General features: G+C 47.8%; 8 protein-coding genes across 8 annotated transcripts; 5 read left to right on the forward strand and 3 right to left on the reverse strand.

Moving 5' to 3' along the window:
• Nucleotides 1–298: 298 nt before the first annotated feature.
• F5891DRAFT_1192717 (uncharacterized protein) lies at nt 299–2,497 on the reverse strand (the record flags this gene model as incomplete). The annotated part of the gene is made up of 9 exons (XM_041367639.1): nt 299–492; nt 663–773; nt 803–959; nt 1,005–1,082; nt 1,154–1,392; nt 1,442–1,547; nt 1,601–1,647; nt 1,698–2,310; nt 2,363–2,497. 9 exons carry the CDS (start codon nt 2,495–2,497, stop codon nt 299–301), a joined length of 1,680 nt encoding a protein of 559 aa, XP_041222400.1.
• A 1,262-nt stretch (nt 2,498–3,759) lies between these two features.
• Nucleotides 3,760–7,103, forward strand: F5891DRAFT_1052361 (uncharacterized protein). Its single transcript, XM_041362530.1, has 11 exons — nt 3,760–4,266; nt 4,332–4,555; nt 4,607–5,219; nt 5,276–5,325; nt 5,380–5,491; nt 5,538–5,776; nt 5,839–5,933; nt 5,986–6,149; nt 6,209–6,297; nt 6,354–6,368; nt 6,421–7,103. Exons 1-11 carry the CDS (start codon nt 4,098–4,100, stop codon nt 6,682–6,684), a joined length of 2,034 nt encoding a protein of 677 aa, XP_041222401.1. The 5' UTR covers nt 3,760–4,097; the 3' UTR covers nt 6,685–7,103.
• A 151-nt stretch (nt 7,104–7,254) lies between these two features.
• On the reverse strand, nt 7,255–8,943 carry F5891DRAFT_1192719 (phosphoglycerate mutase-like protein; the record flags this gene model as incomplete). Its single annotated transcript, XM_041367640.1, has 9 exons — nt 7,255–7,293; nt 7,348–7,539; nt 7,588–7,757; nt 7,813–7,977; nt 8,024–8,171; nt 8,223–8,228; nt 8,279–8,407; nt 8,461–8,781; nt 8,830–8,943. The coding sequence occupies 9 exons, from the start codon at nt 8,941–8,943 to the stop codon at nt 7,255–7,257; spliced, it is 1,284 nt and encodes a 427-aa protein (XP_041222402.1).
• Nucleotides 8,944–11,131: 2,188 nt separating this feature from the next.
• F5891DRAFT_983234 (uncharacterized protein) lies at nt 11,132–12,533 on the forward strand (the record flags this gene model as incomplete). The annotated part of the gene is made up of 8 exons (XM_041377301.1): nt 11,132–11,171; nt 11,223–11,341; nt 11,404–11,440; nt 11,491–11,613; nt 11,663–11,782; nt 11,831–11,969; nt 12,024–12,192; nt 12,258–12,533. 8 exons carry the CDS (start codon nt 11,132–11,134, stop codon nt 12,531–12,533), a joined length of 1,023 nt encoding a protein of 340 aa, XP_041222403.1.
• A 1,255-nt stretch (nt 12,534–13,788) lies between these two features.
• F5891DRAFT_1150257 (uncharacterized protein) lies at nt 13,789–15,415 on the forward strand. Its single transcript, XM_041365120.1, has 2 exons — nt 13,789–14,147; nt 14,202–15,415. The coding sequence occupies exons 1-2, from the start codon at nt 13,911–13,913 to the stop codon at nt 14,949–14,951; spliced, it is 987 nt and encodes a 328-aa protein (XP_041222404.1). The 5' UTR covers nt 13,789–13,910; the 3' UTR covers nt 14,952–15,415.
• Nucleotides 15,416–17,820: 2,405 nt separating this feature from the next.
• Nucleotides 17,821–18,747, forward strand: F5891DRAFT_1192722 (uncharacterized protein; the record flags this gene model as incomplete). Its single annotated transcript, XM_041367641.1, has 3 exons — nt 17,821–17,908; nt 17,965–18,019; nt 18,072–18,747. 3 exons carry the CDS (start codon nt 17,821–17,823, stop codon nt 18,745–18,747), a joined length of 819 nt encoding a protein of 272 aa, XP_041222405.1.
• A 779-nt stretch (nt 18,748–19,526) lies between these two features.
• On the forward strand, nt 19,527–22,899 carry F5891DRAFT_1192723 (uncharacterized protein; the record flags this gene model as incomplete). The annotated part of the gene is made up of 5 exons (XM_041367642.1): nt 19,527–20,104; nt 20,169–20,329; nt 20,380–20,782; nt 20,842–22,356; nt 22,389–22,899. 5 exons carry the CDS (start codon nt 19,527–19,529, stop codon nt 22,897–22,899), a joined length of 3,168 nt encoding a protein of 1,055 aa, XP_041222406.1.
• An 862-nt stretch (nt 22,900–23,761) lies between these two features.
• Nucleotides 23,762–24,389, reverse strand: F5891DRAFT_1192724 (small ubiquitin-related modifier; the record flags this gene model as incomplete). Its single annotated transcript, XM_041367643.1, has 5 exons — nt 23,762–23,808; nt 23,880–23,903; nt 23,960–24,027; nt 24,119–24,249; nt 24,312–24,389. 5 exons carry the CDS (start codon nt 24,387–24,389, stop codon nt 23,762–23,764), a joined length of 348 nt encoding a protein of 115 aa, XP_041222407.1.
• Nucleotides 24,390–24,453: the final 64 nt, after the last annotated feature.

Raw genomic sequence — 24,453 nt, forward strand, 5'->3', positions numbered from 1 at the left:
TTATGTAGATAAATAGATACAACACGCCAGCCAGTCATGAAATTGTGCTTGACGCAATCCCGCACAGCAATGTGATGGATGGAGGAGGGTGAGAAGTCGGTGGACGGGGATGCTTGTTGGGGATGCGGCACGGAACTCATATAAGTTGTATAAGTAGGAGGTTGCCCCGGCTCCTGCGAGTCATTCTTCATGTATCGTTCGTAGTACACCTTCAAGTTTCGCTAAATTCAAGCAACCACATCACGATTAACCGGTCAGCCCTGCTGCCAAGAATTCGATGCATACCTGGCAACAACACCTAGTCCTGCTTGTTTAGCTCTTGTAACAGATCTACTTCCACCATCCCAGCAGAACGAAGGACATCTTCTCTCGGATCATCCACCTCACTCATGAGGTCTTTCAACACGCGGAGACGGTTTGTCAGCCAGATGATCTGGAGAACGCCAGCACTATCTATGGGCATCCCATCTTTCTGCCGATATAACATGTTCCCTGACATGCAGATCGAGAGGATCAGCATGGTCAACGAAGCGGTCAATGCAACTGCCAACTGTATCTCTCAGTAAAGCTTTGTCAAGTTAACTTGCAGTTGGGGTCTTACAGGCCACGAATTGATCTGAAACATAGGTCGGCGGAATTAAATGCTCTGTACGATGAAGTACCTACGTTGAGATGCCATTTTATGACCTGCCGAGAAACGACAGTGCTGCCTTGTGTTGAATCAAAGCCACCAGCATCGGAACCGAGTTTTGCACCTGCATCGTCTTTCAAGCCTGGTACACGTGAAAATGAAACACTTTACCTGTCCACAACAACGATGCGAAGATCTTCGAGAGACTATATTCGAATTGGCGGCGACTACAGAGAACCTTCTTTGGACCAGATGGAGGCGGTGGCCTGGAGGCTTGCTCATCCAAAACTACATCTAAACCAATTTCTTTCATAAAATACCTCAGGGGCTAGGCGTCAGTTTGTTAAGATAGCCTTCAACATGTTTGACTTACAGCTCGAGGAGAGAAAGTCCGTAGCAGGTTGCTCCACCTCGAGTCATACAAACCTTTACGGGGTGCGTAGCTCCAGAGCTGAATGGAGATACAAACTTCAATGTGTTCAGTAAACGATGTTCACGATCGACGATAAAACATTTGCTAACCCATTTTCGAGAGGACAAGCTATGCTGATTTCCTGGCGACCAGACATCCCAAGTGTTGTTTCCCTTGGGTGCTGTCCATCCTTTCCAGTTCGAAGGAGGAGGTCGAACCGGGGGCGGCAAGAGGGCCAGTAATTGACCTGTTTCCATATCGACTGTCGCCGTATGGTGTTGAACATATATGTTGCAAGCTATTAAATAAGCATCAAGCACAGTCGAGATGATCGGAGCTTGAGGACTGTCTGTTGTAACTATAAGCGAGTGGGGCTAGGTGGTACCGCGAGCACATACCGAACAGCAGGTCTTGTTGATATTCCCAGTTCATGTGCTGTACAGTTGCTGATTTCAAGGAGTCATCAATGTCGATGGATGTGGGAATTATGAATACGATGGTGGACTAAAGGTAGCATAGGTCACTCAGAGAGCAAGCAAAAATTGAAATATGCGTACTCCAGGAAAAAATTCAGACATTTCGGTGACTAACAACTGATCTTGATCTACTGAAATGTAAGATACAGCTCCTGCAAGTGATGAAAGAAATACCGACAGGGGAATATCAACCGGGCCTGCCATTTCTTGGTCTGCTCCCAGCCTGAAACCAAAGGCTCGACCACATAGTCTCCGAATTGATTGGAATTCAGCTTTGGGGTATAGCTCAACTCAGAATTACGGATTAACCCACACTCCGCTTGGAAGGTAGTTGCATCTACAGTGGCGTTTCCTGTGGCGCCATCTGCTTGAACGGTGTCATATAGTGTGGCACCATCAAGTCCCGCGTTCAACGAACTAGTAAAATGACTGAGAGACGGAACAATGGCGCTAATGGTGTGCCACTGAAGCCCCATCATGTCGACATGTGCGCCAGGCCAGTGAGCAAACGTTGTTGCCGACATATTTGTGGTTGCGGTGAATGTCTGCAGTTGCAATATGGATGATGAAGCTACGTGAAGAGCGAATATGCATCCCAGATAGGTGGCGATAGACACAATCCACCACAACGATCCAGTAGTGCTTGATTGCTGCCAGAGACACTGTAATGCGGAACCAAGGCCACTCCATGCGTTAACATTGTCGTGGAGGATGGTCAATTTTTTATGCTGATTCAAGTTCCGGTAGAGTGTCAGGCGTTGCACCAGGTAAACGAGTATCGCGCAATACAGCTTTATAAGTCAAAATCAATCAAGTATAATTTGAACGATCAATTAGCCTCACCGCATAAAAGGCCTGTGTCGATGCGCCCAATACTGACATCCATGCACCATTCTCAGATGTGACAAGGCGGTGCTCGACGGCAGAAATGCTCAACGCCAGGAGAACAAGATGGAGAAGAACAAGAAATCCATGCATAAACACACACAGAAATGCTGACACCGATTTTGTTGACTTGTGCAGCTTTTGTGTGGACAGCGATGAATTCAAGATATTTGTAGTTGCTGAGATGAGAGTTGGACCTGTATTGTTACCGGGGAGGCATCGACATTGAGTGTTTGTTGGTATTCGTTCAAGTTCGTGTAAAGAAGAACTCCCAATTGGCTCCAATGGCATGGAACCATGGTTTCCGTCATGGTTTCCCTGTCGTTTCGTAGATAGCAGAGAAGAGAACATACCAAGGGTAGATAGTCAGCTTATCACCACGTAACATTGCTTTAAATGATATATGGTCCCCGTGCAAGGAATGCTAGCATCGATGACACGGCCATAATGCATACTGGTTAGAGATACGGTTCGATTTATTTCGAAGTCCGATCGATGTTTACCGTACTAGGTAGTTGCACTCCGATCAACTTTCGAACATTGAGTTTGATAGTTTGCCTTGGACAGCCTTTTGATGCATTCTTAGAATCTTACTATCGCAGCAGCGCGACGGAGAAGGATCGCGCAGGATCGTGATATCGTACTGCACAGTCTAACTTTGATATGGCTCCCATTATGTAACTACGCATATGATGGATGTCAGGACACTGGAGACACTGCAGTCATGTGGATCCTTCAATCAAAAATCTCACACCTACTCCGAGAGAGCGCGTATCATCACGCCACCTTCAAGATATTGATCGCCCGAGTCAACTGGTTTTCCAAATCCACCTACAAGATTAAGTATAGTATGTGGCTTAGACCGAAATTTTTTAAACGTCCTTGTGCTATTTTCGTCACTGACATAGTAGTATAGCCCAGAGGCAGATCAGGCATAGCTGCTGCGGTTTACCATCATTCTTCCACGAGGCCAGGATCAGCCCATGCTACTCGAATCTCGGTCTGCAAGCGAGCAAGTCGCGGCAAATCAAATTGTAACCGTCCACCATAAGGCATAGAGTACAATTGCCACCACTAGTAGTACTAGGCCGCTGATCATCTTCCAGTTGTGTAGTAGATCTCCTGGCCGCCTGTGCCCTCTGATTTGCACCATGGCAGTACAGCGATCATGCGTCTCATCTTTGTATGCAGCGACAAGCGTTGGGAATGTTACATAAGTAATTATGATTCCCATTCCAGTGTGTTGTGATGCACATTGCACAGACATAGTGGACGGTGGTACTATGACCGTGACTAATATAGTACTAGTAGGTCTCGGAGGTCAAACTCAGTGCCCGAGTTGTCGGGTGTTTCCACGATAATTCACAGAGGCAGTTATCATAACTAACTACAGCATATTTATGGCGCTGAACATCAACAATGATCTGCGAAAGATAATCTAGATCTTCCATCCTGACGCTCATCCGAGTCATGGACTGTCAGTGATCCCGGGGGCCGGAGTCCTAAGACTCAGTCCTTACATGGTGAGTTATTTTACATAAGTTCACACCTTAGATCTCCGCAAGGTTTCTTCCCCATGCATAGGTTTGATGCTCTGCACTTCCCTACATCAGAAGTGGACAAACTTCTGGCATGACCTCTTCATATGGACTTGGGGTATGTCAGTCCCGACTAGTCTCTTATAGCAGTACGTATGGGTTTGTACGATGTCCTTTCACACCCCATCAACTCTCTCCCACTGCTACCCAAAATTTTCGCAAAACCACAGCAAGATCATAGTATCCTCCCTTTGCACCCCGTAGGTACCCGCCACACGCGTTCTACGGAGCTTGAACTAGCACAAGCACATACTATGTCGCCAGGTACTCTCACACAACATGGGCGGCCCGCCATAGCGTCGACTTTTCTCTCACATAAACCATTGCAGATCACCAATTGACTTCGTCAACGGTCATTAAGCAGTGGCAGAAATCAGGGAGGCCAGTGCTTGCCATTCTATGCACTCTTTTGCACATCATTCTTGTCCTCCTCCACGTTGTTATTCTTGTACTCAACATTTCAGGTATCGAGCACCGTTTGGTCGTCCCATTGACATCTGGCAACGAAATCTGGGTCACTATACTGAGTACATCATCACAGGCATTTTATGCGGTAAGGAATAATCACATATGTACTATCCTCTTGCACTGATGAACCCTTCAGATCTATTGTACGATACTCGTTTACTTGATGCAACGGTTGACATTCCTCAAGAACATGATGCGACGCCAGACGGTAACCGCTCTTCATGACACGGTGAACGCATGGAAAGGCCTCGGTTCTGCGTTGGAGTGTCTTTGGCAGCAATCAACTATCCCTGCATCAAGGTGGAGCATACTGTCCATAACGGCCTATCTTGCATGTGTTTTTTCCCTTCACGTGGTTTCGTCGTCTATCATTCAGTTGCAAACATTCAACTCAACCGTGGATGCATCCGCTACAAAATTTTCTTACTGGCCTAGTCCAGGCGTAGATATGATGGCAATACAGTGGCACACCATTAGTGCATCGGTTCCTACGTTAGGCCGATTCGCAAATCTTCAGGGCATGGGACTCTACGGTGCCACTCTATACGATATCATTCAGTCTACCGATACACCTGGCCGCGCCATCGTCAATGCATCTTCGTTCAGAGCGAATTGCGGACTAGTTCGCAATGCCATGCTAAATTACTCTCCTGAAATTAATGCTGACAGTTTCGGATATTTTACACTCAATCCGCCAATGCCAAACCTCAGTCATACCGTGAAATTTAGAGCTAGACTTGTGCATCCTTGTATGTATCTTCTTCTATTTTATCCTGGAATAGATTCATCTAACACCTAATCTTAGATTCAGATGAGGTTGTGATAAGTCCTACCATCTCTTCGTTCTTTCCGGGAGTACATATCAATATTCCTGAAATTTGAATCTCTCGCTAAGTGACTATATTATAGCCGACTGTTGCTTTCATAGTCTCGACTGCTGTGAACTCAAGCAATTTACCTGGCGATGAAACAGTTCAGCACGTGTATTGGGAACATCCTCGCGGGCCAGGGGTCTATATAAGTAAGAGGCTTTGCTATGCATGAATGTGATCTGAGCACGATCATAGGTGATCTTCAGTCTCCCCTGATTTCTGACATGTACGATGTCCATATAGTGGCGTGCACTATTGACGTTCAACCCCGTGCTGCCACTGTTGACGTACAAACCAATCGACTACTAGATCTTTCCCCGTCCCTTGAGTTGAATGCTTCTGGTGAATGGGAGGCATGGTCAGTGCCGGAGGAAGAACCTAAATGGGATATTTGGTCACCGCCATCAGCAAGCGTATTGCATCATGAAAAATGGGCAAGTCTCTGCCATTGATGGACTGGCTGAAATCTAACCAGATGGATTTTGGCACTTAATAGCTTGTCTCTCCTTTCGCGGGCGGGGCACATCATCCCGTTGGTCGGTGCATGAATCAGCATCAAGCATCATGTTATGGGTTCTCTCTTTTGGAGGTGTAGTTCATGCACAGCCCGCAGTAATGTTCAGTCTTTGCTAATCATCGTCAGATTTTTTATGCAGGAGATTGGAATAGACGTCGTCTTTCGCGACCCAAAGTGGACTACAACCACTGTCCTAGTCGCCCCTCCAACAATTCCAAAGCAAGTTTTAGGCAGCCGTGACCAATTTGAATCGGCTCTATCAAGAGCATATGCTGCAGTTCTATGGACAGGTGTGTTATGACTTCTGATTGATCTGTGCAGATGCAGTCAACTAACGTAGACTAAAAAGGCGGACAGCTCGGTGCCGACGGCGGCGGGTTCGATCGGAAAAATGAAAATACCACCATTTCACAGCAGATTCTGCAATGGCACCTTGGTGTAAGGTCAAAAATCATTCGATAGTGAATTTCATGGCTGAGAAATAGATCATCCAGATAAACTTATGGCCCGTAAGGATCCTCTTGCATGTGGGAATTGTGCATCACCAACCAAATGATCTAGCTTGCATTTGCGCTCACCTGCTCTCTGCTCATGTTGGCGCTATCAATGCGCGTGACAAATGGGATGTATGAGCGGAACTATACAATGCCTATCAATAGCGCTGGCATTCTCCAAATCATGTGGCTTACTACGAACCGCTTCCGTGTATTAAGAGACCTCGCGAGCGACGTCGAGGATCCCCAAGAAGATATCCTTCGTGCAGCTGGGATGGTCGATGTGGACCTGCTACGAGAGTTGGATGACGTGCAAGTAGGTGATTGTTAACAGCTATTCCCGTGTTCCACTGCAGGGCCGCCGTCAGCAACAATATGGGAGAGTTCGCTAGGATACTTGTTGGCAGCTGTGCGAAGGAAATAAGGAAGTTCAAGGAACGGCTTGAGGCGGGTATTTTGCGAGATTGAAAGGTGGTCCCATGTGGAGAAGAGAGGAGACGGAGAGAGACCAGCATGATTGAGTGCGTTTTCAATGAATAAGACGGACTGTGTGACCAGGCCATGTATTTATGATAAAATGTAATCGGTTCTCATGATGAAAGTAATGTAGAGCACACTGAATGACAGTGGTGGGTTTGCTGCAACGTCTTGTTCTCGAAACAGCTGGTCTCTGCTAAGGCTCTGTTTTGAAAGACGCTGGATTCAATCAATATCATGGATGTTTGTCTACTACGCGCGTAGTGACACACGCAGACACCTCTCGCAAGGATTTGAAATCGTTAAGAAACGTAGTCCAAGTAAACAACGACTGTTGACCTAAACAAATGCAACGCTACTCAAACAACACGATACAAGAAAACCACGCCTATCATAGGTATCACCTATTCGCCTCACACCAAACTCATGGCAAAAGTCTCCCCTTCTCGTTGCTGACAACATGCTACATGCCGTATTCGTAAGTCAACCGAACGCAGCACACATTAAAGCGACTCACCACTTCACGAACAGGAACATATGTGTCCCGCCTGCGCTTGAACCATGACAGAACAAACACACCAAGGAGCAAGAATACTGAGAATGCAGCGAACAGCATGTTCATGCTCTCAGTAGCAGACGTGATGCCGAAGTAGCCGCTATGGATTCCACACGCAGATTCCCATTGTTTTTGGCTCGAGATAGCAAAGTTCTGGAAAACTTATGAGTGCGAGCCAAACACGACGTGCACAAAACTTACCTCGAGGCGATACAAGAATTCTGTTACCGCTATGTCTCCTTGGTGACCGAAAACAGGATAAGTCTGGAATTCGTCGTCGGTCCCGTTCTTGAACTTGATACGGAGGAATTCGCGAAGTTCAGGTGGAGGTCCACGAAGAATCTCAAAGGCAAGTGCAGATGCATGGTTCGCTGTAGTGATGCAAATATCGAGTCGTTGTAAGGTTGCCTGAAGTAGAACACTCACGAATAGCAGCGAGCTGAGGGTGCTCATTGACTAACTCCAACATGTGGAACAGCGAGATGAATGGCTGGTAACTCGTCTCAAGGAGAAGCAACCTCAAGGGGTCCTCGTCAAAAGTGATTCGTTGAAGGGTGTGAAGAATGGTGTTAAGGATAGTACGACCAGCAACTAGGCAGGAGATTAGTTGCAAACCACGAGAGCTAGTGGCACACACTATTTCCAATTCCACCAGTTTCCTTATCCGAGAAGATCGCGTTTTCGTGGTAGTTAGCATATCCATGGGCCTGCTCAATGAAAGTTGGCGGAAGACGGTACGCATAGGTTTGGTTGTGCGTAAGTTGCGCGTTAATGAAGTCATAGATCTACATGGAATATTACATTAAATGACCATGAGAATGCTGCGTGTTACATACATTCCACTGTCATAGGGCGATCAGAACGAGTAAGGACGAAACGAAAGAATACGTACAGCGTTTTCCAAGGCCGTAGACCTCCCGAATACGTAGTCGCGAACGGCGCCAAAGAAAGGTCCTGAAGATTTCACTGTCTCCTTGAATCCCTCAGACGCATACACGCTCTTGATGTGCTGCTCGAATGCCTGTATACCACCCGAATCAGCCTTCCGCGGACCCCTAGAGGCACGTAACTCACCGGACACTCAGTCCAGGACTCGAGCGCGCGGTCAACGTTGCTCGGGGCCATTTCGACTGGAATGTACTGGTAACCCCCGAGCGGAGTGACAATTTCCGTCCCGTTGGCGAGGTGGATCAGGTTGCCAGAATTTGGCGGGAAGAGGCCTTGCAGGACGGCTATGGCACTATCAAAGACTGCAGTGCCTTCCCCACCAGCCTTGGCATGGACAAGTACTTGATCATTCTGCACGAGGTCAGCACGAATGCCTTGGATGTGCGACGGGGAAGAGGGGTTCAGGTACGTCGATCTCAAATAGCAGCCAAGCTGGTGTGATTCTACCTAAAGTCATATGTTAGGCAGCGAGCGCGAAGAATGAGGTAGACATACAGCGCCGAGAGGTGTGGACTCGGTATAAGAGGGCTCGTAGGTATACGGATCTTGGTAAAACTCCGTGCGGTCACCGTTGCGGGCGATAATGAGGACACCATGAACATCAGGCATTGCAAGTCGTTAGTGTGGTTGGTAAATTACCTGGCAGGAGAGAGGGAATTAGATGTAGAGGTTCGGTTTGGGCCGATCTCCCCCAGGTCGCTTTAAACCTCCTCAATACACACGGCCATTCAGATCTACCGAACCGAATTAATAGGCGACACGCGGCTATTTGTTTGACACAATATTGCATCCAGTTGAAGCGTGCGGACCATAGAACAAGAGGCGCACATGCATGAAATGGAAGAACATCTCATGAGAGCCCCTGGATGATACTGCTTCTGTCCATCTCAGACTGCCGACTAGTCTTTTCCAGTGCTAAAAGGTCATTTGAAGAGATCAAAAACAGCATATCGGGGGGCTGCGGGAGGAAAATTGATGGATGGGTCAATACAAGACAGACACGCACCAAACGCATGCTGGCGATGTGATAGCCACGTCACGCAGATTAAGGCCGCCGTGCGTCAACCACGTGCCTGATCATTCTGCGAGCTTTGGGACGCACTCCAAGTCTGTCGATCCTGTAAACCAGCACGGAATCAGACGTGTAATTCATAGAGCGTACGCCATCATGTCTAGGTCTAGGTCATATCGTTGTATTTCAAGATACGACAGTCTTGATGTCGAGGCTCTGTGAGAGACTCGGAAGAACCATCGGCACGTGTGATCGGTGAGGCGGATAATGTAACTGCATGTTCGATTAGATGACAAAGGTGAATAACGTGCGGGTTTGGTGCGGAGGCTTATTACGTTGCCACTGGATGGACCAAGGGTATATTAGGACGGCGGTGATACGATAACGTGCTGCGACCCTCTTCTTCGATTTGATTCGTATCGCAAAAGTCTAAGAGTCACAGTTTTGCATATCAGATTGAAAGGTGCGATCGAAGCTAGCAGACCCTTTAGTACGAAGGCAGGAGCTATCACGAATGCGGATGAGGAATGCGCCAAAGCCCTAACGAGCCCATACTTCCTGCATTACCACTCACAGCATGACATCGATGGCTATACAACTTCGCAAAGAATACCCTATCACCACGGATTCCGCTTCCCAAAATAATTGTAAAACTTGCCCGCATCAGAGTTTCGTCACGATGTCCAGAATGTTTGTCAGAGACATGTGGCTTAGCTCGATCACCGCACCCTTGCTGCCCATGTCTTTACCCAATCGGGAGGATGGGGATAGAGTGGGGACGCTCACGCATTAATGTTGCTCGTATGTCTATTGCGTGGCCGATCGATAGCAATGGTAAGAGGAAGTATAGATCAAAAAAACAGCGCGAAAGAATTCATTCGTGAAAACAAAAGATAACAGTTAATAATCTTGCAAAAAGTAATTAATGAGATCGCCTACAAGCATGTTAAGTCCCACCTTTCAAGTTGCTGATACCATAGCTAGCGGACCCGAGATCTTTGTTGATACTGACAAGAGAGAATCTCATGTTGATAATAACTTTGCGGCCACTATTCTGATGGCTGCGAGAAGCGTTGTAACCAGTGCTAGACCTGTGACATTGTATTTGATTGTCTCTGCAAGCACAGCTGGATCGAAGCTAAATAGAAGTCTCTACCAGGATTCTGCAGTCCCAGAATCACCATACAACCTGTAAAAGGTAGCACAGGAAAACGCACGATCGCAGCATTATTAATGATATAGTCCGAAACCCAGTGCCGTTGAGAAGCTCGAGAACTTTTTAACGCCGAGTCTTGATACTGCCTTCGTTCATTACGTCGATTTAAACGACATGGAAGATTCCAGGGCTGGATTTGACGGCATCAAGGCCAAGGGTTATCGCAGGGGAGCAACAGGTGATAGACACAGTGTTGGAAGATGATTGTAGGAGCTGTCAAGGCCAATTCCCTGGAGTGCACTGGACGCATTAAGATAAGGGACTGTTGTCACCGCACAGGTAAACGATCAACTTTAAGTTACGCATAGCCAGTGAGAAACCACGTAATTACTGGCATGATTTTAACAAAATAATGTTGGCTTTAGCTGAAGGACACAGCTGCAGGGACTTGTAAGGAAGAGACGGAAATTCGAAATATAGTAAGAATCAAGAGATTCCCGAATCGTGGTGCATCTGTGCCACAATGCAGTGTATATGGACCGCGGGAAGAACTGCTTACTAAGTAACAGGCATTTCGTCACTTTGCCAGCGAGTCTAAGTAGGTCTAAGTATGCGACTGCGACGCGACAATGGACACTACTGCACTCAAAGTTTGGCTTCTTGATCAAAGTCAGTATATTTTCAGTGATATGATAAATGTCTTCTCACCTCCCGAAATAGTCAATAGCTGTCCCTGGCAGTATACACTTCTGCTCTCTCTCGGTGCTCTAACATTTGCACGTTTTACGTTCAAAACTCTTGTCGTATTCTTTCAAACCTTCATTCTCTCTGGGACAGATGTATGTGGATCATAGAACACATGTCTTTAGTCTTCCGATGAACCTGACTTGCCTTACTGCAGCTCAAAAAGTTTGGTGCTAAGAAGGGAGCATGGGCAGGTCAGTAAGGCGACTTCTGCTAACGTGCAACTCTCACTCATTCATTCCAGTTGTCACGGGTGCTTCGGATGGCATTGGGAGGGAATTCGCGATTCAGCTAAGTTCAGCGGGGTTCAACGTCTTGCTCATCGCACGGAATGCCAAGATGTTGAACGACGTGGCAGTCGAGATTGGTATGAGTTCTTCATATCGGTATTTTTCAAAGCTTCACATCTCTTCTAGCTACGAAAACAAAATCTGCAGTTGAAACTAAAATCTACCTTATCGACTTTGCCCAAAACGACGACCTCAAATATGATGGCCTGAAAGCTCTCCTTCATACTCTCGATGTTGGTGTCCTCGGTGCGTGCTCAGTAGCATTCTTAAGCTTCTGTTTTTGACACAGCATAGTGAACAACGTCGGAAAATCCCACGCCATGCCCACTTATTTTGCTGAGACTGTGGAACAAGAAAATGCTGACATCGTTGCCATCAACGTGAATGCGACAATCCGCGTCACGCATGCAGTTCTCCCTGGTATGATTCAGCGGTGAGTTATTTAACCTGCATCTCACCTCTATAACTCCAATGCGAATGCACTTAGGAAACGTGGCTTGGTCCTCAACATCGGCTCCTTCGCAGGTCTCGTGCCTTCTCCAATGCTAGCGACATACAGTGGTACCAAGGCATTCCTTGAAACCTTCACCAGCGCTCTCGCAGATGAGGTTCGGTCCCACGGGGTCGTCGTCCAACATCTCAATACTTACTTTGTCGTGCGTAACATCCATTCCGTCTCTCAGCCATTACTTCTTACCATATTTCTCCTTATTTTCTCCAGGTTTCCAAGATGTCCAATATCCGACGCACATCTGCGTTAATCCCCAGTCCCGCATCCTACGTGCGCGCATGCCTTTCCAAAATTGGCTTCTCCTGCGGTGCAGCACTCACTGAGCGCCCAGGCACGCTTACAGCGTTCTGGAGCCACGCACTCCTCGATTACGCGATGCACGTTATCGGATGGAAGTCCCAGTTTATTGCTTATACCCATTCGCTGCATAAGGATATCAGGAGAAGGGCCCTCAGGAAGCAGGAGAGAGAGGCCAAGAAGCAGTAGACAGCCTGATGCTCTTCATTCGGATTGTGAGCACGCTGTCATGGATCATAAAATCTTTCAGTTTTTGTGCGTTGTCTGATGGTGCGAACACAATGAAATGTCTATTCTGCACAGAGACGATATATCCTTGTTATTGACTTTCGTGTTAGCTTGATCTAGGTCCGCTTGTCGTTCGCTCTAAGATCCGTACAGTATCAAAGTGATACTGCAACTTTTAACATGTCGATGTTCAAACTCTTCTGTGCGACGATGACTGGACCAAGCACGAGACATTGAGATGCGTCGCGTACCATCCTATGTGGCTGTCCGTTCACGTGCCTTGTCACATGCCAAACCATATAAACGAACCTTGAAACTCGGTTGAACGTATCTTCGTTCTATCAAGGACCTATGCAAGGTCTGTAGATCTCACCGCGGGAGACCACAAGCAAGTCCATACTTCGTTAAATTTTTAATTGTGAATCTTCTTCCAGCATCGAGGCTGTGGTCTACTTGGAGGGAGGCGACCGGTTCCAGCGCGGTATTAATTTGGTTTACGACTCTTCTTCCCCCCGGAGACGAATGAAGATATGCGGGAGATAATTCATCTGGTAAGGATTCAACTGTCCGTGTCTACCATGTGCAATATAGGCTTTCTAGCATATGGGCAGTTTAATCGGGCAGGTTTTGTCTATTTTTACGTGGCAGGCTGCTCGCTGTGAATTTTGAGTTGAATGCTGAATCATGCGGGCTGCGTCGGCAGAAAAGGCATACGTCTAATCAGTTCCTTGCGCATGCATCATTGTCATTGTGAATACGCTCCCAGATGGAAAAGCGCTTATGCCTATTGCCCATTCCCGCTATATGCCCTTCAAAATCGACGCTTCGGTACTACAAGTAGCGAGGTACTACGATTGTCCATCGAGCAAGCAGACATCACCGAGCTTGTACTGGTTAGTAGACTGGTACAAAATACTCTGAAGCCTCGTTTGCATTGGTCCATACAACCGCTGCAGTATCTGTTAGAATTTCTTAGAGGCCCCGGGGATTGTTGACGCGACGCGTCGCGTCGCGTCGAGTTATTTAGGGATACCAAAATCTTACTCCAATTGCTCCATTTCCGCTCAACAAAATAAACCTGAGACCAAGCTCTATTGTAATCGTTCAGGCTTCTGACAGAACTTGACATGACTCTAGAAGACATGTACAGACACAATGTCATTGTTTGTTCGTACGGACCTCTAAAGCTGCCGGGAATTGCCGTTTGGCAGTTGCCACAAATTCTATCATTGACACTGACAGCAACACAATTGAATTCATCACAAGCTGAGTTCTGTGAATGTATAAAGTGTCCACACTTTCTGGACATTAAATTCGCTTGGTTTCGTATCATCTGCGATGTCGTCTTCCAAAGCACACGACCCCTTCGAACTCGAACTCGGCCTACGAACAGGTATACCCGCCAGTAATCCGGTTCAGTACGTTGCTCCTACATCAGAGGACACATTCCCACGTACAGATACAGGAGAGTCCAGTCAGGACCCAACCTTTGGCGAACAAACCCAAAGTGAGACCACACTCGACATCTCAACACAGGTGTTGTCGAGAGAACCCCCATTTGAGCCCCAGGAACCAGTGAGTCACACCCATCAATTGTAGAAATTGCAAATTTTGATTACCTGCGTGTAGCCTTCTCGCTCATCAGCTCCGTCTCCTGCTCCCACCGAAATCATCCCCCTGGACCTCACACAAGAGGAAATCGTGGAAGAAATCCAGAAAACGGGAATAAAAGTTCGCGATTTTGGGCATGAGGCCGTTCCAATTCCGCAGCGCGCTGTCGAGCTCTTTGATCCACTACAGGCGTGGAACACGTACGAGACCGTAATTTCGCACCCCACTATGATGCGACCATGTCTTCCGGGGAAAATCACACGTCGCCTGCTTGATATTGGCTGGCTTAAGAGAGAAGATGAGGAGGAGCGATGGAGTAATAAAGACAGGGAAGCACTTGAGGCCTACGACAAACGACCGCATTACCCATGGCGCGCGTACAACCTTCCCAAACCCAAGCGGGAGGTGCTTGCTAAGACGTGGAGAATGAGGTTTCAAGAGATTACCGCTGAACAAATGCTGGCGACGATCTCCAGACCCTTCTCTAGATTCAGGGCGCCTTTTGAGTTTGGCGGAAACATAGAGAAAAAGCGTAGTGCCACCGCTGACCAAGATGTGCAAGATGGGGACATTTCTCCGCGGACCAAAAAACGACGTTTGGAGCAGAAAGACGCAGCGTCTTTGGCACCAATGCTGAGCCAGCCACCTGTTTTAATCAATGGTCGGCCACCCCAACAATACCCAGCCGGCAATCCTGCAGATATGCAGAAGCCATCCTCCTCCTTTCAACCAACTTCTACCCGTACGCTTCAGCGCGTATCGTCCTAATTTATGCTACGTTGCGATGGACTGCCCGCGGCGATTTTCACTGCGCCACTCCTGTCGTTTGCCTTTCTTTGACAATAATTGCCAATACGCGTCGTAAAGTAATGTTGTGACTGTATTACCTTTTTACTTGCTTGGGATGAGGTATCTCCGGAGATTGTAGCATTGCTACCAAGTTAGCTGTACTCCGAATTCCTTGTAATATTCCTTGTAATGTTTTTTTTGTTCTATTCACTTTCCAAACTCTTCCGTGAAAATAATCAGATAGACACGTGATAGCCCATTCATCAACGTCGATCACCGATCATATAGATCATAATCGAAATTGCTGAACGGAGAGATTACTCAATGATATCGGTAAAGCTTTATGTAACTACCCGAACCTTGTTAGGCGTATGTTTTAAACCCTGCCCGTCTTCAAGCCTTTATGCAGTGCGACATCGGGTCAATGTACAACTAGTCGAATCGCATCTGCGCAGTTGAGAATAATATATCATTTTATCAGTAAAATCACCCGCCAGGAAACCAACTGGCCTTCCTGGGGAAAAAGGTTAAGTATCCTTCGTACAGTCAAATGATGTCTGAAACTAAAGTAATAGAGCAGGCCGTCAGACAGTGTTTGCAAGGACCATTCAGCATCTCAGGCAACGGCATTAGAATGATGCTTGGCAGCGATTTAGACAGTAGCTTGCACGTCCTCTTGGAGGAACCGCCACTAGTGCTGAAGTGCACGGTACACCCAGTGACTGATTTGAGGCAATAGTCGTCGATTTTTGACCTCGGAAGTCTCAAAGTCGGATGTTGTCTTTGGTTGTCGGAACGCCAGCTTGCGTCGCTTGGAAATGAGACAATTGTGAGAGGGCGCGGTCAGCCACTCGAAACTCAAGGAGCCGTACTCTCAAGAGATCCATGAAGCGGTTGCTGACCTTATGCAGGTCAGAGTCTATTGTGCAAGTTGATACCATACTGGTGCATATTTGGATGAGGCTGATTTACTCCGGCAGCAATGTTGTGGGGGGGGGGGAATATCGAAGATACACAATCTTTAGAGATGCGCTGGAGTTCATTGAGGATATGCATGATTCATACCGTCCCTTCGTCGCAATGAATGCATGAGGACATCCGATTTCATGTTGGTTCCGCCTGCTCACGGGTTGTACCATTCCAAGGTACAGTGGCAATGCATTGTGATTCAGCGAGGTGATTGCAGCGAATGCTGCTGGAGCCCTGCAGTTGAGATTGTGTGGAAATATCCCGTCTGTAAGTTGCCTGATACTTTCGCGGAGCTCCTGTGTACGAATATTGAGATAGTCCATTGGCAGGCTGAAGCATGAGCGATGTAATGACCGCAGTTGATCAGCGACAACGATTGAAGTATATAAAACGACTGACCTATATTGTCCAAGTCTGATTACAGCAGACCTGGTCCCAATGCTTGCCCACCCTGTCCGCGCCCGCCATCAAGTCACTAGTCAGGCCTCAACAGCGTCACAATCCCTCGCGAACACAAGTACCTCAGATATATAAACATATCGTCCCGCCACGAGGCTCTGTCCTGCGGGCAATAAACATTCAAGCAAGGAACCTTAACGAATGATGTTAAACTTGGGAATTCCAGGCAGGCACCACAATAAGGCTGTGGACAACAGTTGCTTCGACCTACACACAGATTGGTTGAGATGATGCTATTTCGTGTTGTCGTGTTCTAGGCTGACTCCTAGAGACTTCTAGCAGGATTTGTTTGATTGTTGAACGGAAAAACCAACGAAGTTCTTGCTTGACAAATCCCGCCAGTTCACTTAATTATTAGTATATTAGTGATGACTAGGAGCATATGATGATGATATCCCCGACTCCCACGATTAGGGGAAGGGATGTAGACTTGCGTCAGATCTCGTCGTTTCTGTCAAAGGCAATGTCGTGGGAACACCGGCTATGTAAACTTCTTTTCGTTTATTATTGGTTCTGTTTTGTCTTCTTGGCCTGCGCCTGCGATTATTGGCATTACACTTATGCCTCTATTGAGCGTCTGCCCGCTCGATGAGGTTTACTTGACGGTTGACCATGCTGTTGAACCATATAGTATGATCCTGTCTACTATCCCGAATTGCGTCCACATATCTACCGAACCGCGACCTCTTTCTGCTCCTGGCTCCAGGCCGCGTTCGCGGTTTAGTTTGCCTCCCAACTTTTATGTACGTTGTGTTTCAATCACACGCCGTGTTCCTCTTACGTTTGATGGTTCATGTCTTTGTATATTACTGGGCAGGCGCGAGTGTTTGGACACGCGCATTTTGAATCTGAAGGATATAACCATTGCACTCTCTTTAGCCGCTATTTCCCTCTCCCACTTGATCACATATTGCTTATTGTACGGCTGTGTTGTAATGCGATGATCATCCATGGTTTTGAGTACTGTTCGCGTTGCGCGCTCCTCTTTTAACCTTACCCCAAGCAGGCAATGAACAAATACTCGGAGGGGCAGTGAAATTAGCGCACGACATGCGTCGATAAATTTTGTGCATGTGAGTCTTACATAATGCAAAAGTGTTTGTACTTTGTACTCTGTGACTCACTCCGAGTCCCGAGTAAGGCCAGAGTCCGAGTCCACGTAAGCCCATACATACTTTATTATCGCTAACCAAACCATCTCTTACAGATCAGCGCATAGGGTAACCCGATCGAGCATTCATATCTCCCCCAACCAGACCGCTATCAGCACTTTGACCTAAGCACTCCGAGGTCACCATCGAGATGTGCGTGTTCACACAATAAGAATCGAGGAAATTCAGTCATTCTCGGTATTAGGAAGCAGACACCGCCATCGAGTCTTGGTGTGGGTGACAAGATCGGAGAAGGGGACTCTAGCCTCATGCTTAACGTGCTTCCCCCTAAATTATGTGACACAGCGTTCAAGCAGATAATAGACGAGGTTGATTGGAATGTTATGTATCACCGTGGTATGCCCCTTCCATCACCTCGTGTTGCCCGGGCTCTGACATGACTGGGCGTTCAGGTGGTGAGGTACCGAGGCGCGTGGCAGTCGAGGGGGAGATATCAAATGATGGAAGGTACTTTCTCTCCTCGCCGCATTTTCGATAAGCTGATCCTGTTCAACTTCAGCTTCCCAATTTACCGACATCCGGCAGATGAGTCCCCTCCGCTTCGACAATTTTCCCCAACGGTAGCTACCATCCGCGAGCATGTGGAGAACGTTCTTGATCACCCCGTGAACCATGTCTTAATTCAACACTACCGTAGTGGTGCGGACTACATCTCAGAGCACTCTGACAAGACGATCGATGTCGTGCGTGGATCGAAGATAGTCAATGTCAGCCTAGGCGCTCAGCGAGTAATGACGCTTCGTCTGAAACGAGATGGGGTGCAACAAACAGGTGTCAGTGCCGTGACCCCACGGCCATCACAGAAAATTCCGCTGCCTCATAATTCAATGTTCGTCCTTGGTCTCGACACGAATGCGAAATGGTTGCACGCAATTAACCATGACAGACGTCCGATACATTTAAAGTCCGCAGAGGAACAATTCATGAATGGAGAGCGCATCAGTCTCACGTTCCGTCATATCGGCACATTTCTTTCCGGAGATGAATCACGTATATACGGCCAGGGGGCCAGGGGAAAGTTTTGTGAAGCGGGTCGCGCAATTATTAGCGGCGGGGAGGAAGCTGCGAAACTCTTGGAAGCATTTGGTAAGGAGAACCAACAGAGCGATTTCGACTGGGAAGAAGCGTACGGAGAGGGTTCCGACGTCTTGCATTTCACTCCGAGGGAGTCATGAGACAACCAACATCGGTGTTAAAGTTATTTACTGATTAGATTAAATACCTGTAGTGAAGTACGAGCTACGTTATCATTGTTTCTGTTGTTCTTCATGTCTCCCGCCTAGCAACGACCGGGCGACACTTAGGTGACATTGGAAAACACAGATACACAACTCTCTCCCGTATCACCATCACTGTCACCAGCTTGGCTCGTTGCAGTCATTAGCTTCCCGCAGCGCAGGAAGCTGTCAGTATTTCTAGCAAAAGCTTTGCGCGTCCTTTCGTTCTCCAGCGTCACTCTTTTCATTCGGTTCGAAGGTTGCAGCCGCTGGCTATCACTAAAGTCCGATTTGATTCCGTAAAGATCTGGTAAGCGGAAGCATTTTTGTTCGGTTTCCTTTTTGGGAGGGGCAAGATATTTAGTTTTTCAGGGCAGAGCGTGTTCGTTTTGTGCGCGCGCCTTCTTCCCACCTTTTGGTTCACTTATACGAAAGGCAAAGACACGAGGCTCTTAATCGTGGACTTGGAACACGAGGCTTGCTTGTTCCTTTTAGATCTCTTCGGTATATCGACCTTGGGGACTTTTATCTTAACCTCCCGCTCTGCATCTTGCTCATCATCTTATTCGCATCCTTTCACTGGACATTCCATTTTCTAATATTCAACCAACCAGAAAAAAAATTATCCAACGCGACACCAACTTATATTCTGCTACGTTTTCACGAACTCGCTTATTATTTCATCTTTTGCATGATATTTTCATTTTATTAACGATATGTCACGACTGCAGCCCAGCATGTCTTCAGAATCTCCTCTAAGCGCATCTGCGCCTGGGGATTCCCCAAACAGAGGCTACGTCTCTGAACGCCCCTCTTCTTCTACTCATCCGAGAATATCAGAAGGTTCAGAAGGTTATCCCTCATGGCTTCCAAGGAGGCCTCCGCCGCCTGCACCAGCATCAACTTTCCACTCCTCCGTTGCAATGTTCGAGCCTCCCCCACCCGAGACGTTCTCGGGCGGTCGAAAGGCTACACCACGTTCTGTGCGTGTTGTGAGCCTCCAGGAAAATGCGCAGGCTAGCGCTAATCCGTATAATCGCCGGGATATCACAGACCAGACTTTGCAGAGTAATCCTCTACGTCCTCGAGTCTGGTCACGTGCTACGACTACTGGCTTGAGTGAAACTGTAGTGTTACCAGCAGTCAAAACACAGGAGCACTCTCAGCCACCAAAGTTTCGGTCAACTGGTCTCCATCCGGAACTGCTTCGGAACCCTTCTGCCCTAACTCGTCTTTACTTTTACTTGCTTCCTCTCATGACTTTCTACCACATTCCTCTGCAAACATTCTTCGACTTCAATGCTGTATTTATAATGTTGCAGTATGTTTATATCTTGTTCAAGGATCAATAGGCGCAGTCTCATTTTATCATTCCGCAGGATCGCCAGGTCTCCTAATCCTTCCGCACCAGGTGTGCCAGGTTCGGGCAAGAATTGGGCTCTCGGTGCTGCAGCGTACATAGCTTGTTGGCTGGCTTGGATTACTATGGTTCTTGTTCTATATGAACTTGTCTACTCCTTCTGGCGCCGATGGCGTGTCAGTGAGTACTATTTCTCAACAAATTATATTCGAGACTGAATAACGATATAGAGCGACCGCTCATCACGCCATTATATCTTTCTTCGGCTGCTTTCAACCTTGCTTCCATGACGTCATACACGAACTTCTGCTTCATGCAGTACATCCGCTTCTCGGCTTTCTTTGGCGAAAATGGTAGTCTTCGCGATGGTATTGCGGAAACGTTCTGGTTTTACTCGCAGAACCTGCCCACTGTCGCGCTTCTACTACCTAGAGCGGGACTCTCCCTAGCTTTGCTACTCGCATTTACATCCGCTTCTCCTGATTATGTTGCTATGCTCGAAGCTGGCTTCATTCGCCGTGATGGAACTTACTTCAGTGCGTCTGATGGCACACTAACGGTTTACGCCCGTGGCGTTCTTATAGCCAATGCTGCTTGGACGGCGTGGCGTGTTCTTGTGCTGCTCTTCAGCTGGTGAGCAATCACAGGCCAAGATATTTCGTTTTCTTCTGATTTTTTTAAAATATGAACAGGATTGGACTGTGGATTCTTAGTGGCCAGGCATGCGCCGGACTCTGTGGGCCGCGTTTCAGATGGGAGGAAGATGATCGCGAGAAGTCTCTGTCCAACTACAACGGTGACGGTGCCTCTGAGGCGGATGCTCTCCCGTGGCACTGGAAAATTTGTACGCGTCTACGTATCCAAGAAGCATATGATTTCTGCTTGACGGTGAAGCCTCCTGCACGGTGGTCTGGTACCGCAAAGAAGGATGAACCGGGACCGCTGGGCTTGAAAACCTCTCCACCGTTCGAAGTTGACCAGGTGCTTGCGGCTGTCGGTTTGTCTTCCGTGCCACCACTAGCAAGGCGCGGTGCGCTTTCAGAGGATCTTTTCGCTCTTCCGAGAGAGGTGTCTGGTGAGGCGCCAGCACCTCCACCGGAGCTGTCCGAGATCATCCCCAAAGTCGTAAAGAGATCATCGAAGGATAAGGAGATGTCCGGTCCTTCGGCACCTCTCCTCAAGCTTCCGTATCCGTTCGCCGGGTATGGTGCTCAAGTGTCATCTAAAGATCAAATTCCTTTCCCGCCTTCCCCTGGTTCCACAAAGGAAAAGCGCAGATCACCACCCACCAGCGGCTCAGAACGTCCAGCACAAGATGATGAAGAGGATGAAGAAGAAGCAGAAGAAGAGGATGATGATGACGACGACGATGACGACGACGACGATGATGATGAAGAGGAATCAGACGAAGAGGCCGAGGTTGAGATCGAGGTCGAAAATAACAGCGAAGCTCCGCCACGTACCTCGGGTTCAATGTCCAGTCTTGGACAGCCAGTATCATCTCGTTACCCATTCCAAATTCGTCGTCCTGGCCGTGGAGGTTCAGTTTCTTCAACGACTGGTACACACTCGACTCCTAAAACACATCCATCAACGAATACTCGTTCAACGGTGTCGCGAACGTCAACTTCTACACAATCCACTGGCAATCGTGATACCTCATCTGAATCTCCCCATTCGCATGGCATGAGCTCGGGGTTGTCCAGTCCTAGTTCTGGATATGGTAGCCCGATACCTATGCCACCTCGTCATCCCCAACCAGGCCGTGGTCGCGCTCGTGCAGGAACCGTTCCAGCGTTGTCGCCTCCCTCTCCGATCGTGTACACTGCTCCCACCAGAATTCGTGTCGATAGCGCCAATACCGAGACTTTTGGTGGCGGCGGTTATGAATCCTTCCTTAGTGAGGAGGTTGACGATGACGATGAGGCAGGGGAGGATGGGGAGGAGGAGGAACAGACAGAAGACCAGTACGATGAGCCTCAGATGATGGAGCAGCCTGTGCCTGAAGGTCCCCATGAAGCTGCGGAAGGCGAGGATAGTGTTGGTCTCCTCGGAGTTGGTCCTCGCAGCCCGAAATCATCGATGGTCAGCAGCCGTCGCCGTCGTGGTCATCGCTCAGATTCTGGGGTTCACAATCTGGACGTTCTCGATCTAATTCTCGATCTGCCTCTCAATCGGGTTCGTCGAGTTCTCGTGCTGGTTCAGCCGTTCGTTCGCGGACGCAGTCACTCATACACAGCATCGGAGCCGCCTCACGATCATCGTTGGATCTTGTCCAGTCCATACGCTCTCGTGCAAATTCGTCTATGGCTCGTCTTGAGGAGGATACGACGTATTCATCCGACTCTCGCTCACGTAGCGGGTCGGACGGAGTTCACAGCAGCAACGAGAATTATACTTTCGGAGTGAGGCCACCTATGGGGCAACGCTCTGGGTCACGTCTGAGAGAGACTTCCTCGAACCCCTCCATCTATACCCCCTCTATTTCTGCACCTTCAGAGGCGACTACCTCTCGTCTCACTGCTCGCCCTACCTCCCGTGAGCGAGAGGTCGAGCGATTAGATATCCCCGGGCGGCCGTATGGGGGACAAAGTGATGATAGCCGACCCGACATCAGTACCGCAGCTCAGTCGTTCATAACAGCGGCTGCTACATTAGAAGGCACCTCAGCATCTAGTGAACCCCCAGCAAGTTGGCAAGAAGTGTCGCACATGGTTGACAGACCAGGTACCGAGTGGAGACCTGCATGAGCATTCCTCGTTTTCTCAGATTTTTTTGCGTGCTACTTATTTGACATCATCTATTCACATTCTTCCACATCATGACACGTAACTTGACAACTCTTCATTCCATAATTCAACACTGGAGTTACATTTCACACTTATTCCCGCGCGAGACCGTTTACATAATTCTTCTACCGTTGATACTCCTGTTCTACCTAGCTCAATGGCAACCTCATGGATTCGAACTTTTCCACCTACAAGCCTGTTATGACTGTTCGACTTCGGGTGGAATACATATTCTGCGATATAATGAAGAGCGTACTTGATGACAATGTATACTGGTTTTTGGAGCTAGGCGCTCAGCGCCCTAACACTGCTACATGTCATGTACGTATCCGTAGAGCTCTCACGCCAACACCCCTGAAAGTGACAATGTGCTCGGGTAGATATGACATGGAACACATCGAAGTCAGAAAAATTGTGTTTGAGGACTGTTGTGCAGGGATTTTTTAAACTGCACGAGCGGCACACGGTAGGTCAAAGTAGACGTACCTCATTTCAATGGCATACTGATATCCAAGGTTGTGATCCGTGTCGAGGGGGTGATCTCGTGGTGAACGGGATCAACGTTAATAAGCGCGTTAGTCAGATAAGCATAATTAGCGTTCAAAGAGTATAAAATTGAAAAGATTCTGCAGTGCCTGCAGACGTGTATCACCGCACTCAACAAGGCGCTGAGCGGGCGACGAGGAAACTCATTCTCGAGAGAAGTGGCAATTTCCCCGCCAGAGCTAAGCGCTAGCATACTACATCCAGAAAGTATCGGTTGATGCAATAATATGAATAGTCGTCAGATTGACAGGGAAGCAAATAAACCGTAGTGTTACAATTATGGGCGACGACTGTACAAATATGCAGGAGATGAACCGCCAACCTCTGCATATCCAAAAAGAGGATAATGAGATCAAAAATTAGGAAAGCAACGAAGAAACTGGAAGAGTGCGCACGTTCTACCATCACATCGATCGTATCTAGATAGGAGTAAATTCAGAAACAAACAAATATACGACAGAGGAAAAAGGCTCACCGTTGTCCTCCATTTCGAGGCTTGCAGGCGTATCATCGTCGTTGATTCTCGATCCGTCGTACAAAAATCTGATTGAGGATTGTTCAGCAAATTGGGAACCAACACAGTTTATGCCACCCATAACAATCCACCTGCCCAATAAGTGGAAATTTTACTCACCGAATGCTGCCCACATCCTTACCGACTTTAGTAGCATAAGCGCCTTGAAGCTTGCTCAACTTGGTGTTGCTCTTGATTTTGAAGAAAACCTCGTCCCCAGTTGAGCTTACAACCTGGGGGAGAAGATCAGACTTGCGATCCGTTGTAAGATGGGAAGTCGCGTCAATCGATGCGATGCCATCGATTTTCGTACCTTGACATTAATTGGCGCGTTGTCCTCAAGCTTAAAGCCTTCTTGTCCTTGAGAATTTTGCTGCAGCTCTTCGGCCATGGTAGCGAGTAAAGATTGTACAAATAACGTGAATAAAGATCAGGAAACGCGGATAACGTGGGTA

This window comes from Suillus fuscotomentosus, assembly GCF_016647785.1.
Source record: "Suillus fuscotomentosus strain FC203 chromosome Unknown F5891scaffold_52, whole genome shotgun sequence".
NCBI lineage: Eukaryota > Fungi > Basidiomycota > Agaricomycetes > Boletales > Suillaceae > Suillus > Suillus fuscotomentosus.